Source organism: Colias croceus, chromosome 7 (assembly GCF_905220415.1).
Source record: "Colias croceus chromosome 7, ilColCroc2.1".
NCBI lineage: Eukaryota > Metazoa > Arthropoda > Insecta > Lepidoptera > Pieridae > Colias > Colias croceus.
Window position 1 is genome coordinate 911,746 of NC_059543.1, and position 16,480 is coordinate 928,225.

Sequence of the window (16,480 nt, forward strand, 5' to 3'; positions counted from 1 at the left end):
ATTGATAAAAAAATTAAGGCCATAGACAATGATTCTTTTTTCTTGGCGACCATCATCGAAAAAAAAAAACAAAATGTCATCGAATGTCAAGACAAATTTCTTAGCGGCCAGTTGTCATGTAAATTAAACACTTTTTTTATTCTTCTTAGCGGCCAGTATATATTTATTAAATAATGTTTTTGACGTGACAACGTCTTATAAATTGGTTTGCCGGGTGACACTTCAAGAAACTGCGTTACGCTCCGCTCACGTTATGCGCTCACAATGAGAGCGAGTGAGAGGCACGCGTCCCTTCCACTCGGGCATGGTTAGCCCGCCTAAGAGCGAGAGAGACAGACATAAAAAGTCGTTGTCACGTAAAACGTTCGCCCGTATACCGACTTTACAGGCAACCAATTTTTTTTTTATTCTTCTTGGCGGCCAGTTGCCATGTATATTTGCGAGTTCTTATGAGTAAAGATGTATGGAGCGTTCTTGGAGGGGCATTTGAAGGAATGCATGAGTACGGGAGGCACGTTGTCCGACTTGTTGCCGACTGGCTCTAGAAGGTTGTTCCAGAGGAGATTCGCAGCTGGAATCAAAATTGTATAGGTATAAATTTATACAGTTAAATATTAAAAATATGCTACATTACAAAGGATTTTATGGTGTTACAATTTTTACAACTACATAATATCTATACATAGATATAATAAATCTGTAGAAGGGTAAATTCTGTACATTGAAAATATTGAAAAAATAAATAGCCCCTGCTATTTTGTTACTGGATCGATACCAAACCCAAATATGTGATTAAAAAAATTTTTGTCTGTCTGTATGTGAAGACATCACGTGAAAACTAACGGTTCGATTTCGATGAAACTTGGTATAATTATTCCTTATTATCCTGGGCTTAAAATAGGATACTTTTTATTCTGGAAAAATACGTAGAAAAAAAATAAACTTAATTTTTCAGTTTTATCCATAGACGTTGTTCTGTAGAACCGCGAACACACGTTGCGTATTATTATAGGCCTAGCCGTATTTGATTTGGGTCCAATAGATATTTATAAGATGTCATTGTCAGAGTTACTCAAAATGGAGAAATAAACCATCCACGCGAAAGACCGACATCAGCGCGTAGTTTAACAATAACACGAGATAGATTATATTACCAGCAATAAAAATTTTCAACAACACACACAATATATGAAAACACATACCCAGCGCATGTCCCTTCTGCGAGAAATGGAAGCAATCATGTGTAATATATGACTGGTGTATCACCAATGGGAGCGGTTCCCGAGGTGGTAGTGGCGCGTTGAACAAACGCATGAACGGTTGGACCACTACGGTGAAGTCGTCACGCGTGTCGTAGCGACCGCTGTCCACCTGCAACACGGTTAGAAAAGAAATTTAAAATAAAATAAATAAATTGCGTTTGATATGCGTCCAAAGGTCTTTACTTTCTTATGTACAAACACAATACAATTTTCCATAAAATACGAAACATTATAAGTAGCACAATCTTTCGTATTTTATTGAACACCATTTATAAAACGTAGTGGACTGTTAGGTATGGCCCACGAGTTCGTTTGTGTGGTAAAAGGAATCTCCTCGAACGTAGAGCCTCGTGAAGCAATTTCCATGTGAAGCAGTTCGGTCAGTGTAGCTTGGCCGGAGAAGAAGCATTTCTGCTAATTCCTCCACCGAACAGTTTTGATTTTATGGACGTTCATCATAGACAAAGGCTAAACCAGCAGCAATTACGAGGCTTCTCGCTCTGTTTGAACCCTTCTATTGGTAAAAAAGACGTGTGGCACTCGGGGACTGCCGCGGTAAAGCTATTGCATAGCATGTCTTCAAGCAAGCCACACCTTCGTGCCCGTCGGAGTGGGGAGCGTGAGGTTTTTTCGTTACGGAATTTCTCGATTCGGTCCCCGCGCTCAAGGCCCGCGATAGAAGCTATGCAATAGCTTAAAAATCAAGGACAATGAAAATAGTTTTATAGTCGAATTAGACTTTTCGTTCAAAAATAATGATTAAAATTTAAATGTTTACTTCATAAAATGCGCACAAATTTGAAATAATTTGTATAACGACTTATATAATGGCCCGCGATAGAAGCTATGCAATAGCTTAATAATAATCGGTAAGTGTTGCGGTGTCGGAGCAGGCGGCTACTCACGAGCGCCATCTCTGCGGCCTGGTAGCGGCGCGCCTGGCGCACGAGCGCGGGCAGCTCGCCGCCGCCGCGGTGGAAGCACGCGCAGAACAGCGGGTGCATCAGCCGGCACATCAGCGGCCGCTGCACGCGCACCGACACCGACACGTCTGCAAGTATACGTAAAAGCAGTGTTATACTAGCTTTCCGCCAGCATTTTCAAAGAAAAACCCGCACAGTTCCCGTTCCCGTGTGTTAATCCAAGTTACTCTATATGTGTGCTAAATTTTTGGCGTATTACCCGTGGTCCCCCGGCTATGACCCACTGGTGGGTCTACGGGTAAAAATTTTTCCCCATGGACCCACTGCTATAGAATGGTATAATAGTAGGTCTACGGGCACTTGAATTAAAAATATTTTTTTCCCGAGGTCCCCCACTGCCATGCTTTGACCATTATAGAGACAGGATCGTTACACTATCTGCACTTCCCGGTTTATGTCCTGTGTAATATAGCAGTGGGTCGACGGGAAAAAATTTTTCCCGTAGACCCACCAGTGGGTTATAGCGGGGGGACCACGGGTAATATTTTTTTGTAATCGGTTCAGTAGTATTTGGGTGAAAGAGTAACAGACACACACATACACATCCTCACAAACTTTCACATTTATAATATTAGTAGGATATAGCAAGAACTAGCCAAGGATTAGAGGTAAAGTGTGATATGTGTAGTATAATTCTCATCAATTGCCCGGCCAAAAATTTTTTTTTTTGATGATGTGAGATGCGAATCGATGCGTAAATTATAGGTAGGCATCATTTAGTGAACACAAAATATGGATTAAACTATGCACTAGGTGATTTGTGTGTGAATGCTAACAAGCAGTGATTAGAGATATGGTGTACCGTAAAGTACTTGCTCCTCTCGCACATTTATATCTAAGACCAAGGACAAAATAGGAATGGTGTAATATGACTAAGGGCGGTACAAGTGGTTACAGGAAGCACAGGAACGTTTGAGAGCTGGCAAAATAAATTCAAGGAACAGAATTTCTTCCAAATAGTACAGAAAATCAATTAGGCTGTAATATTTCCGCTAGGAAACATACCCAAAACCGGAATCAAGTTCACAATCGTCCGTGGCAAGTGCTCGTGGAAGTAATCCAGTGCTCTGGCGAGTTTCCTGGCGTGTGCCGTGGGCGACCAGGACACGGGCGAGAGGCAGGACGCGGAGCACAGGTCGTTGGCGCCGATGAACACCGTGATCATCTTCCAGTCGCGCAACAGGTCGATGTCGGGCGAGGAGCGGATGCGGGCCACCAGGATCTGAAAAAAAGGGACTTTTTATGTTGGATATGGCACATAAAATATTTACATGGAAGGTTAAGGTTTTTTGTGTTGTATTAAGTATATAATATGAGTTCTTTATATCTAGTATATGAATAATCTTCTTCTTCTCTTTCTAAAATGGCAATTGCCGATCCCAGCGAGGATGGATTCTGGCGGTATATGAATAATGACCTTTTTATTTTTTACATGGACAGAAAAACAATAATCTACAAAACAACCTCTAAAGCCTGTAACACTACAGAAAAAACAAAGCTTAGCATGATTTGTGAAGATTTTCAAAAATAAAAGCATTCAAAAAATATTATCCAAACATTTTATTATTAACGAACTTTTAAATTAAATTAACAAAAATAGAAAAAATGTATACGTAGTTAAAACAATTAGTCATGCGTATATTCGCATAGAATTGGCGAATCTAGGCTTAACTTTTACCTACAAAATTAAATTCTCACGCCATTTAATTAATATTCCCACGTAAATTTTTAATTATTTCAATCATTAATATTTCCCACATTATCAACAGCTACTAATGAACCAAGCCATAAGCAAAAAAGTGTATTTCTACGCAAATTTTTAATTTAAGAATATTTTTATTTACACGATATAAATTATGAGATTGAAAAATTATTTACAACAAAAAATATAAAAATACATCATCGTAAAAAATTTACCTATTTCTTAACCACAAAATGCCTATAATCTCCTTATTATCAAGACTCATAATATATTTCCAAATCCGAATGATGAATAAATATTAACAAATACTAAAGCTCCATAATAAAATACATAATATGCAATAGTTAAAAACCCAAGATTCATACGACACAATGTCGTGTCGGTCCCGTCACGTACCCATATCTCCGGTTCAACAAGTTGCGCAAACCATTTGTAAACGACTGTGTAAGCTTGAACAATTCCCAAAACCATTGACTCAGAGCTTTAAAGCATTTAACTATTTTCCTGTTATAGCATTTTAGTTTGGTTTAACATTTTAAGTGGGTTTGTAGTTTGTACCATTCTTCCTTTAGTTTCTGTGATCTGTGATTTGTACCATATGGCAGTATAACTCTATAAATAATAAAAATTGTTATAGCTACTAAAAATGCAGTACGAATAATAATATGAAACAGACAGTTTATTGCCGAGATAAAATAATAATATATGTACATACATTCGTAAAAATGGATACAACAATAAACTATTTTTATCGATTTGTATCGATATCTACAATGTTGATGAGTTCTGATTTCGTAGTTGACCAACTAAGTTAAGTACTATTAAAGGCTGCTGCTCTTATTTTCCCCTTTAGCCAGATTCTTTAAATTTTAGCCGAATACTGCATCAGTATAGTTTTATATATCAGAAATTACGCTAATGAATTTGTGAATAATATAATGAAGAAATATGTGTGGTATAAAACTACTGGAATCTAGTTATATATCACCCCTCTAAAGATTTTATTATATTTATTATTAAGAGAAATTTAATATAGATATTATAATAAATGAATACATAAAATTGAAAAGTGTACAATAGGCGGCCTTATTCCTTCAAAGCAATCTCTTCCAGGCAACCATATATTATCTATGTATATAGACCACATATATTTTAAAAAGATCGACTAAAATTGATGGTCTTAATGCCGCATGTTATGAAAATAGATTGCTACCGATATTGATAATTACACTTGATGTTATAATGAGCGAATGATACTGATTTATATGCAACATAAAAGCTATAAGAAATGATGACTGAGTAATTACTATAATCGCTCATAATTGCATAGTGCACCGGCGAAAGTCGTTATACAAATTTATTTCAAATTTGTGCGCATTTTGTGAAGTAAACATTTAAATTTTACTCATTATTTTTGGTCAGGAAGTCTATTTAGGTAGGATTAGACTACAAAAATATTTTCATTGTCCTTGATTTTTTTTAACAATTGAGTGAATTTTCTTTAAATAAATTGAGTCGGATCTCTTTTCAATTTTCAACCGACGTCACTAAAACCATGCACCCTTCATGCACCTATGTTTAAAATTTGTAGTGTATCTTTTTAACACGCTTATATTGCTTCACCTGTTTGTATGTACCCGACTCCTTTAGACTCAATTTTGACCCATTTTTAAAATAGATTTAATCCAAGCTTTGTACACTTATCAAGGATCGGAGACAATACAATCATTTTATCTTATTAGAGCGTGTTTTTATCATAACCAGTATTATTTACCAATCCTCCTCAGAGGGTTAAATTGTAAAATCTAGGCCTATAGACCTACATTTACATAGTAACCACAGGTCATAGGTTCAAACCTGGCATGTTTATTCATTTAGTTATTTACGACATAACTATCATGCATATCAACACATGTAACTAAATTAGTAATTATGCAGGAATCCGCGAGAGAAAATGGATGTTTAAAATGTTGTGATTGTGACATCAACCGCCATGCGGGTACATTATAATATTGTCACAGATAATATAATAGTGTATTGTTCATATGTTCATCTAATATAGTTATTAAAACAGTTATATATTATGCTTTATTTATACCTGAGGGTTAAAAGGACCAATAATTTTAGCAATTTTTGTAATATAACTCTCGGATCAATTTAATTAAGTTTGATAAGTCCAGTAATAATATGAAACTATTAACTTAATTGCTCTACATACTGTGAACTATTCCAGTATTTCACGCACACGATTAAATCTCAAAATTTTTCACATAATCAAGAAAATCGTTTCGTATTACGTGTCGCATTTTTTCATATTTTTATGTTCATCTTGGGCTGTGCTTAATGTCAATGATACAAATCTACACACATTAAAATCACTTTTACGTATTGCATAACCGCTATTTTCTCGTTAATTCAAATAAAATGTACAAAACGGTTATATTATACGCATAACCTGTCATTATGTGGTTATTAGTTATTCAAGAATTTATTTCCTGCATTTTTAACATCAAAGAAGGTTTATGAGACTGTATTTTTATGATAATAAATAAATAATTCAAGAAGATGTCACACTTATCTATACTATAATATTACAAAGTTGAAGAGTTAGTTTGCTTGTTTGTTTGAACGCGCTAATCTTCAGGAACAACTGGTCCGATTTCTTTCGGTGTTAGAAAGCCCAATTATCGAGGAAGGCTATATTATGTTATCATCACGGTAAGACCAACAGGAGCGGAGCATTACGGCCCGTATTATACGGGTGAAACCGCGGGGAACAGCTAGTACTAAATAAGTAATTGCCTTTTACAGTATACAAAATAATATATTTTGAGTAATAACGCAAAATACATTATAAATCGCAAAATAAAAATTCCCTTGTCGGATAGGAAATGAAATAGACCGTACATCGAAAAAAAAATGTAGCGAAACGAAGATGTCGCTCACTTGAATATCAATTCATTACTATGTAGCCTCCTGTCATACCGTTAAAATTGTGAAAAATTAAATTGATTTATAGTTAGGAAATAACATTCTTATTAGGTAAAGTAAAGTACGAAACGAGTCAGGATATTTCTGACGCAAACCGAAATTTTTAATCTACATCTACAGAACAATATCTGCATAATATTATCTGCGTAATTACTGGAAAGTCGCTGGCCTTCAGTCGTTTCAGAATCAGAGCAAAATATTCGGCGGAAATGAGTTCACGTTCATTTTGCGAACATTAATTTTTAATTGATGTGATAATGCAATTCTAATTATTAACTTAATTATTATTAGTAAACAGTTGCAATACAATTTCAGTATGAATGTAGTTTGCTTCGTTGCGTTATTATGATCAAAATGCAATCTTAGATTGGCAGAAAAACTGCAAAAATCTTACAAAGAAAATAATATAATAATGTTAAGAGAACTTTCTTCGGTGCTCTAATTTTTTATCAAAAAGACCATCATAAATATTGTTATGCAAATCCCTTAAAAGTTGTAAAATAAGCTACCTGTCAAGATTTTCAAGCATGAAAAACGGGTGAAAATACGCGACCACAGAAATTTGCTATAGTTTTATACGATATAAATATTATACGAATATTTTCATAAAACCGCCGCGTCTGGCATTTTATACTTTTCTTTATAAATCCACAATAGCAAAAAAGCCACGACATAATAAATAATGAAACTTTAATATCTTAATTCTTACCTTAGCCTGTTTATACGCATCTTGATCAGACGCAACGGGAAAAGCGACATTTAGTTTAGAATTCTTGGCCAACCATTCCCCGGTGCCTGTCGAATAGCCGCGTAAATTCGGGTTGTACTCTTTGAGAATGTTCGGTAATGTTAGGTATTCCCGCCATGTGCTATCTCCACCTGGAATTGTAAATATCTGTTATTAACAAATATTTTTTGCCTATGAGGTTGTTTTTCTTTTTAAAACGCTTGCATGGCTTGGTGATTCCACTTATTTGTGTGTGGCATTGTCTATCTGAGAACAATTAAAAAACAGTGGTAGTTTTTGGCGCCAAATGACATCGCTAATTTTTATTATTACTTTTACTTTAAACGGCCAGATTTCGTTCAAACTTTGTAGATTTATTGAGGACCGATGACAATACACTAATTTGATTTTCTAGTTTTTAGTTCGGTTTTCTATAAAAAGCGTGTTTTTTAGATTTTTCCATAGACAAGTTACAGAGGGATTGATGAAAAATTGATTTCTCCGTAATATTTCAAATCGCCTTTTTAGTAGGACATTCATAATATTATCTCCTGAACATTGGGTTAAATCTGTAATATCTGGGTTCGGTCAGAAAAATTATTAATGATACCTACTCATTTTGTGGTACAAGCACACTTACAAGAGAATTGAACAAAAACATCAATTAATGATAAATGCCATGTTATTGGTTAACCAGTAAACGTTCAATGATCTTTGGATTTACTAACGGGTTTCAAATGTAGGTATGTGTGGTGAAATATTGATTGGCGATGAACATTATTATTGCAATATTACTGTTTTTTGCCGTGACTTTGCTGCTGCATTTTATTGAAACATCTTTAGTTTATTAAACAAACTTTCATACCAATTTTCAAGGCCTATTTTTCTAAATAAAAAACATCTCATTAAAAAATAAATATTCAGACAAAATATGTTGTCTAGGTAATTGATGAAATGATGTTTAAAGAATGCATGTAGACCACGGATTATGATGAATGAAAATAATCGCACAACGGATGATTATGACAAAAATATAAATTTGCCAAATAAATAACTCAACTACTAAAAATTTTATTAATAGATAATACTTTCCCTCAAGAATCAAAAATTAAAAATATAACAGATGGACAGACTTAATCAGTTAACAACGATAATTAGTACGGATATTAATTAAATCAAGACATTCATAATTTCTTACGATTGCACGCAAACACGCGGTCAAGCAATGATATTTGACTTTTATCGTCTCGTTACTACAAACATGGTGAAATATGGAATTGAGGTCAAAAAACCACTTGTAATTTTTTAAATCAGTTTTTTGATATGGATTGTAAAATATTTTGGAATTAAAGCTATTTATATTTCAGACGTACTTATCTACCTACTTATTAAATAATGTTGAGCCATGAACGTATCAATTTTATGTTTTATTTGTTTTTCTTTATTATTAGGTAAGAACTTATCATAGATACTATAGTAGTATAGTCTATACTATATGTAACATGTATAATTCATTAACATAGTATATAGAATACATTGTTTATTTTAATTAACCCTATGTGGGTTCAGTACTTTAAGTACTGAATCCGCAAAAAAACCTTAACAACAAAAAATAATAAATTTGAATGCCATTAAACCAAAAATATCAAATTCAACAAAAAAGGTCGTGTTCCATCGTTACAATATTATATTCACTGAAAAGTGTTTCATAATATTGCTTGAGATGGATGTTAATCATCTCAATAGATGGCGCGCGGTGTGTCCGACACTTAAAAAAAACTGAAAGAATAGAATAAATTCGATTGCTCTGGCGATGGCGGGTGGCTGAATTAGTCAGGCATCCGCCCCAGTTTGGCGCGAAAGGATGTGGGTTCGAGTCCCGCCTCGTGATCGATTTTTTTCTATTATAAATTTCGACTATCTTTCTTTATATATTTATAACAATAAATAAAATAAACTAACCAGCACACCAGGATACGCCTCTATACTCCACAATAGCTCCCAGCGCGAATTCCTCTAGCGCTCCACTCCCTGCCACGAGGGAATCTCCAATAGCCGCCACCACATCTATATCCCCTGGACGCAGCTTGTGCACGGATGTGGGGACCTGCTTACTCCTCCCCCAGGCAAGGGAGTCCTGGCAGGGAAAGGGAGTGGAGGAGGGGAACGCGCGCTGTCGGCGGACTTGTGACTTGCGGCCGGGGTAGTGCAGGGACCACTGAAAGAGAAACAATTGTTAATATTGATGTGCTGTGATAGTACGTAAATTATTATAAAACTTATAATTATAGCACCTATTCAATTTTTGAGATTATCATTATCTATTTATCTACCTTCTATCTTAAATATAACAATACAATCAATTCTTAATTATAAACTACTCGTGCTACACTCTGGTTAGCTTTTGCTACACAAGCTGTTTTTGGTTTTTATTATAAGATAAATATTTTTAACGAATTTAAAATAGGTACGGTAATAACTAATAATATCTATTTATTCCCGACTGCACAAAAAGTTTCATAAGTAAGATAAGAAGTCATCAGTATTATAAGAAGTGTCTGTAGGGGTCTGTAGTTTCGTCTTATTCATGACATTGAGAAAGAAGAAAAAATAACACAAGAAAATATATGAGTAAACATAATATTTAAGATAGACTAGTTACTCCAAACTACACATAAGTGTAGAGCAGAACTAAGCAAGATTCAGTTTTTTCGTACACGGAAACAAGACCAGTCGCAGCAAAGAATAAACATTTATTTAAATCTATTTGATATCTCGTTATGTACAAGTGTTTGAGCCGTTCATGTTATACAACACTCATTTATATTCAAGTGGTGTATGAGAGCAATGCAAACTGGCAGGAAGAGAAGATCTGTCGTTTGGCCCAGAACACTTGATATCATTTAGGCGCACATAAGAGGCAAAGATGAAATGGACAATGTCGTATAGCGGGCAGAGGAAATGGTTGTTTATGTCAAATCATTAAAGAATCATGAAGAATAGTGAAGAATAAAGAATAATGATGATGATGTTTATCAATAAAGGTTGCGACGTTAATATTGATTCATACATTCTGTTTTTATAACAGAATTTTATAACGAAACTAGCTTACCGATTATATACTAAAACCTTCCTCTTGAATCACTCTATCTATTAAAAAAACCGCATCAAAATCCGTTGCGTAGTTTGAAAGATTTAGCATACAAAGGGGCATAGGGACAGAGAAAATGACTTTGTTTTATACTATGTAGTGAAGAAACAAAAGTTATCAGAATTCATAACCCAATGCTTACGCGTTGCGGTCTGATAACACAAATACCTAGGAGAAGTGCATATAAATGTGTTTTAATTTTATAAATTAATTAGTACTAACTGTTATACAGGATTTACACTTGGCATGTTAAAAACCGTTGATAACAACTTTCTCTTTATTACCGTTTTAAAAGCGATCAGGCTTTATTTCGTTTAACCTTATAAGGGTACATTCGTTACTTAATAATTGGTCTTCATTGCAACTTTTACAACACATTTAACGTACTTGATGTTCTATGACTTTATTTTTCTTAGGAAGTTTTTTTTTAAATTCATTTTAACCATTTAACGAGCTTTCAAGATTAGCTTCAGAAAAGTTAATAATCAGGTAGGTTAGGCCCATATATGTATCTTCCTACTCAATTTCCGAATGACCGTATGGTCTAAGTATTTATATTAGGGGCAGAATTCTAGATTTTTAAACATTACGAACGAAAGCTAAGGAAACTTGTGCTCAAACTATTAATATAATTAGATGCGGAGATGTTATCTCAATGGGAGCACGATTAAAGCAAATAAAGATGTCTTCATTAATTAATTTACTCTCTTATGACTCGTATATCGAAGATATCTCATAGTTACATATTACGATAAAAACATTTTGTCGTTTCGTATGCCGGTTTTTCCCATTGAATCTGGGACAGTCGTGCTTTGTATATATTTATAATTGTAGTGTTTTGCAAAAAGTTGAATTATCGCCCAATTACCTAACTGATATGGGAATTATAAGTATGTATCTCATCAATTAAGTATTGTATGAGGTTTATCCACACTGTCTTGTGATTCTGGTTGTTTGCTTATAACTACTATGTTTTTGAACTTGATTCAGGAAAAGCCCCTTTTACTCGTCTGTTTGTTGCTCTTAATAAAAAGCTTTTCTGATTTTATATTTAATGGTTTCCCTATAATTATTTATTTCAATGTTTATGCTCAGAGAACAGACATACATAGGTATATCAGCTTCTATACTCGCGATAAATCTACAAAAACCAAAAAAAAAATTGACATTGAGTCTTAATTTAAAAAAGAGTATCCAAACACCAATTTACCCACATACACGCTAGAACACAGTCTGACAGGAACTATTGACTACAATAAATGACTATTACTATAACAAATACACCTCATTACTGACAAATACGAGCGTAACGTAATTGCGTGAATCATTAGTGCGTAGGCGGGACCGCGGCACAAAACAAAAGTTTAAGTAACCATCAAAGCGACAGTAACAAGTGAATACGCGAATCCATAGCGACTTTGACCCACTTGGGGGCTATTAGATCACGATGCGCAAGCACCGAACGCCTGTCGCATACAAACGTATCGAGAAAGCGCGTGCGCACCAGAATTGCGCGCAACCGCTGTTCGTAACCTCGTTCGCCTTTTAGGTTAAGTTAATTATAATTTTTAATTTCATCTTCACTCTTTACGTGGGTCCGGTTTTGTAATGTCCGCTGTATAATTTAGATAACGTGAGCAATGTATCGTGGATAATATTCGGGCGAACGCTTTTATGGCTTATCTACTCATAGATTGGTCTATACTCTGTAGTAATTTTCTGGTCACGCGCATTCCACAATCGAACATTTACAGCACGTTTATTTATTTAATGTCTTTTTTTATTTTTAAATATCGTTGGAACTTAAACTTTGATATATACATATTCACCTCTGAACTTTATGTGGTGTGGTGTATCCGGTTGGAAGCTCCATTAACATCACAGAATACGACTTGAAAGCTTTCTTTTTGGATTGTAAATCTCTACAATTATATGACACCAAATATATCTGAAAACAAGATCACCTATAGAGAAGTTACTCCACAAACTCATGACTTTTCCTTAAAAGGGCGAATCCAATCAAATTATATAGATATCAAAGATGATATATCTTTCATACCATCATCTACTTTTAATTATATCAAAATGGCTCCGCCCAAGCGTCTTGTTATAATATAACGACTTGTTAAAGCTATGAATGAGAGTCATCAATCAACTTGCGGTCAAATTCCACGACGGGTTCCGTAGAATAATAATAAAATAATTTAAAATGCTTCTGTGAATTGAAATTTTTATTTTTTGACCTATTTTCCTATGTGTTTACATACAGTCCTGTCTAGTGGGCTTCTTGGGAGGATTTGATGCAGTTATGTTTGGCATCCTTTTTACTCATTATATATTTATGGACAAGTAGGTCAGGTGGGTCAGTTTCTTATGAAGTTTTATAATCACACTACATCAATTATCTCATTGGTAGCTCATAACAGACTTTCCGTTTAGATCTAAGGAAGCAGAACATTCACATCCTTTGACACTCTTTTCCTGCTACATAATCTCAATTCTCAATCCTACCTGAGTTTGGAACATTATACAGACCTAAGAGCAATTAACCTATAGAGTTCTTATATTAAGACAGAACAAAATACATATTTTCTAATCTACTTACTCTTAGTCAATAACAGCATAAGCCAGATTGAGATAGCGATAGAGTATCTGCACTGTCTTCAAACGTAGCGCGCCGGCAGTCAGTTTGTTTTCCAACCAGCTGGTGGGCTCAGTGCGTCAAGTGTTTTTAACGAAATATTTAGAAAATATAAAGTGTACAGTGTTTCTTTTTATTTGTCAGTGTGCTAAAATAACTATTGTATGTTTAGCAACCGGCTATCACTAGTCGAATGGGAGTTTTGGATAAAAACAATGTAAAAATATCTTTCCATCGGTAAGTGATTTTCAGCAAATTGATAAATATTTATGTTTTAAACCTATTTGAAGGTTTTATCAAGCGCTTTTTTGTAATTTTATGTTGTAACTGTAACATTTACCCACTTTATGGGGTTGTGGAATATAAAATAATGAAATAATTTTTAAAAAACGTCACAATAATATCACGTTTGGCATTTTGTTTACCACCGTAGTGTTGTAACACATCTAGCGTATATTATCGATTTATGACAAAAAAATATCTATTTCATATTAACGTTGATTTATTTATTTTGTTTCATAAATCAGATTTATATGTAGTTGTTGTTGCAAATAATAGATGTAAATTTTTTACCGCAGGAAAATAAAACATACCACGTGGTTGTTTTATTTGCCCTATGTGTTTTAGTTTTCGTTTGTTGTTTATTAATTTCTCTTTCAGATTATTAATAAATTCATTTTGTTTTAGATTTCCAGAGCTAAATAAAAAATGGGTATAAAACGTGAGACATGAGTTGATTGGACGCCGCCACAATTTGCAATATTGTGTTCACTGCATTTCGAGCCTACGTGTTATCAAGATGGATACTCTAGAAGAATTGTGCAATCTTACGCTTACGTTTTTTTTTTGTTCCTGTAGATAATAAATACATTTGATTAAAGAGAGTGAATTTTTATTTTGAAATTTTTTACACATAAGTTACCTACTTTAAATGTGTAACTATGTGAAAATTAAACGGTTGATTAAATGATAGTTCTCATAGATGAGAAACTACTATTGAAATACATACTTAATATACATGCGTTTTCAAAGAAAAACCCGCATAGTTCCCATTCCTGTTGGATTTACGGGATCAAAAGTAATTTTTCCAAATTTCATTGTAATCGGTTTAGTAGTATTCGCGTGAAAGAGTAACAAACATCCATCCTCACAAACTTTCGATTTATTAGTAGGATGTTAGGAAAATGTTTTCATTAAGACTGTCCTTTTATTAACTTGTTAAAATGCTGCATGATTCCTTCATGCTGACTGTGCCTTTCTCCTCACTCCTTTAACTTTATCATTATTTCCTTCTTTATTTTAAATTACATTTCTAGTTTTAAAATTTCTTTTATAATGTACTAACTTTCCGCCCGCGTTTTTAAAGAAAATCCTGCACAGTTCCCGTTCACGTGGGATTTCCGGGATAAAACCTAACCTATGTGTGTATGTACAAAATTTCATTGTAATCGCTTCCGCAGTGAAAGAGTAACATCCCTTCTCACATAATTTCGCATTTATTATATACGTAGGATTAAACAAATAATGTATTCAACTGAAATTAATTATAAGTTTTGTTTTTTTATTATTTATTATTTCACGAAACCGTAAATGCAAAATACATTCACGATTTTATCGATTGAAGCACATCCCATCACTATCACCTTCTATCTATCTAAATACGTACCTATAGTAAAAATGGTGCCATGACTATGTTGAAACGTAGCTTGTTGTCTATAGCTGTCTCATTCTTTCATACGACGTTTTCTTTAGATAGAGAGAAACAAATATATGTAAATTGTATACGCTCGATACAAGTACTCTATAGGTTAATTGCTCTTAGATACAGACACTAAAAAATGGTTTCCCTGTCGTCCTGTATAACTTCTTCTTTTGTATCAATTACCAGAAGATTTTTACTTATAGATATATCTTACGAAGAGAACATTGATCTAAAGACTTCCAAAATATGTAGATATATCTGAAAATTACGGAAATTCTTATGAGTAATATTAATCCATGGATTGTTGAACGAAACAATCGATGTTACCTATATTTTGTAAATCTTCCGAAGAACCCAAAAAGCAAAGTTTGGTAAATGTAACCCGGTTCCCATCGGTAAAAACGGAAGTTTACCAGCACCTTCGTTAGATAAGCTTTCTAAATATTTATTTTTGGACACACCATTACGGATTAACGATATTGGTCAATATGTCGATATTTACGGTTAACCTATGGTTATATGTATCTTCTTAAGCATTGGAATTCGGAATGTCTACCTATGTCTTATGTTTTTTTCTTTTTAGTAATTATTTAGTATTGACTAAGCCATTTTTTTACTCTATAATATCCGTCGTTTCTTCCGATATTAGCACTTGGTCTGTTATTTTATATTCGTGAAGATTATTTGCCAACTTTCATATTTTTAGACGTAACTACAGCACTAATAAAGTTTATATAAACGCAATATAAATGATATAACATAAATTACAATGCTATCAATATTTCAATAATCAAGAGACTACTTAGGTAAGTACTATCCAATAATAAATCCGGTAATATACAATGAGTTATAACAAAAATACATAAATTCATGGAAAATATTGAAATCGTTTACCTACCCTTATTAGGTACTATTTCCAATAAAAAAAAATACAAGTCCTACTATTAGAGAAAAGAGGGGGGTAAACTGTTCATCCGGTTCCTGGTCAATTTTCAACAATACTTCTAGAAATTAATAAAGTGACAAAAGAGCATTTTTATTATGATCTTCAAAATAATATCGAAGAAATCAAATCCGAATAAATAAAATAGGTACTAAAGAAGTGAAACAGAGTAAAGTTTAACTAGCCCAAAAACAACTTTATCATAAAAAATTCTTTATAATTTCCATCAAAAATCTTTAAGATCACCTAGGTAAACTTTTTAAAAAATTTGGTTTTAAAACGAGTACGATAATAAATATCTATACTAAACCTTAATAAATTGATCAATAGACCCTTCAGCCCATATTTATTGCCAGTACCTACTCCATGTTTTGTAAG

At 33.7% G+C, this 16,480-nt stretch overlaps 1 protein-coding gene across 1 annotated transcript in view; it reads right to left on the bottom strand.

Moving 5' to 3' along the window:
* Positions 1-390: 390 nt before the first annotated feature.
* LOC123693122 (phospholipase B1, membrane-associated-like) overlaps positions 391-16,480 on the bottom strand; it is a 33,852-nt gene continuing 17,762 nt past the window's right edge. Inside the window, exons 2-7 of the mRNA XM_045638085.1 lie at positions 9,628-9,883; positions 7,648-7,817; positions 3,251-3,467; positions 2,168-2,313; positions 1,203-1,371; positions 391-571 (exon numbers count right to left, since the gene is read on the bottom strand). Coding sequence (XP_045494041.1) covers positions 405-571; positions 1,203-1,371; positions 2,168-2,313; positions 3,251-3,467; positions 7,648-7,817; positions 9,628-9,883 — 1,125 coding nt within the window. The 3' untranslated portion in view covers positions 391-404. The remainder of the gene's footprint in view (positions 572-1,202; positions 1,372-2,167; positions 2,314-3,250; positions 3,468-7,647; positions 7,818-9,627; positions 9,884-16,480) is intronic.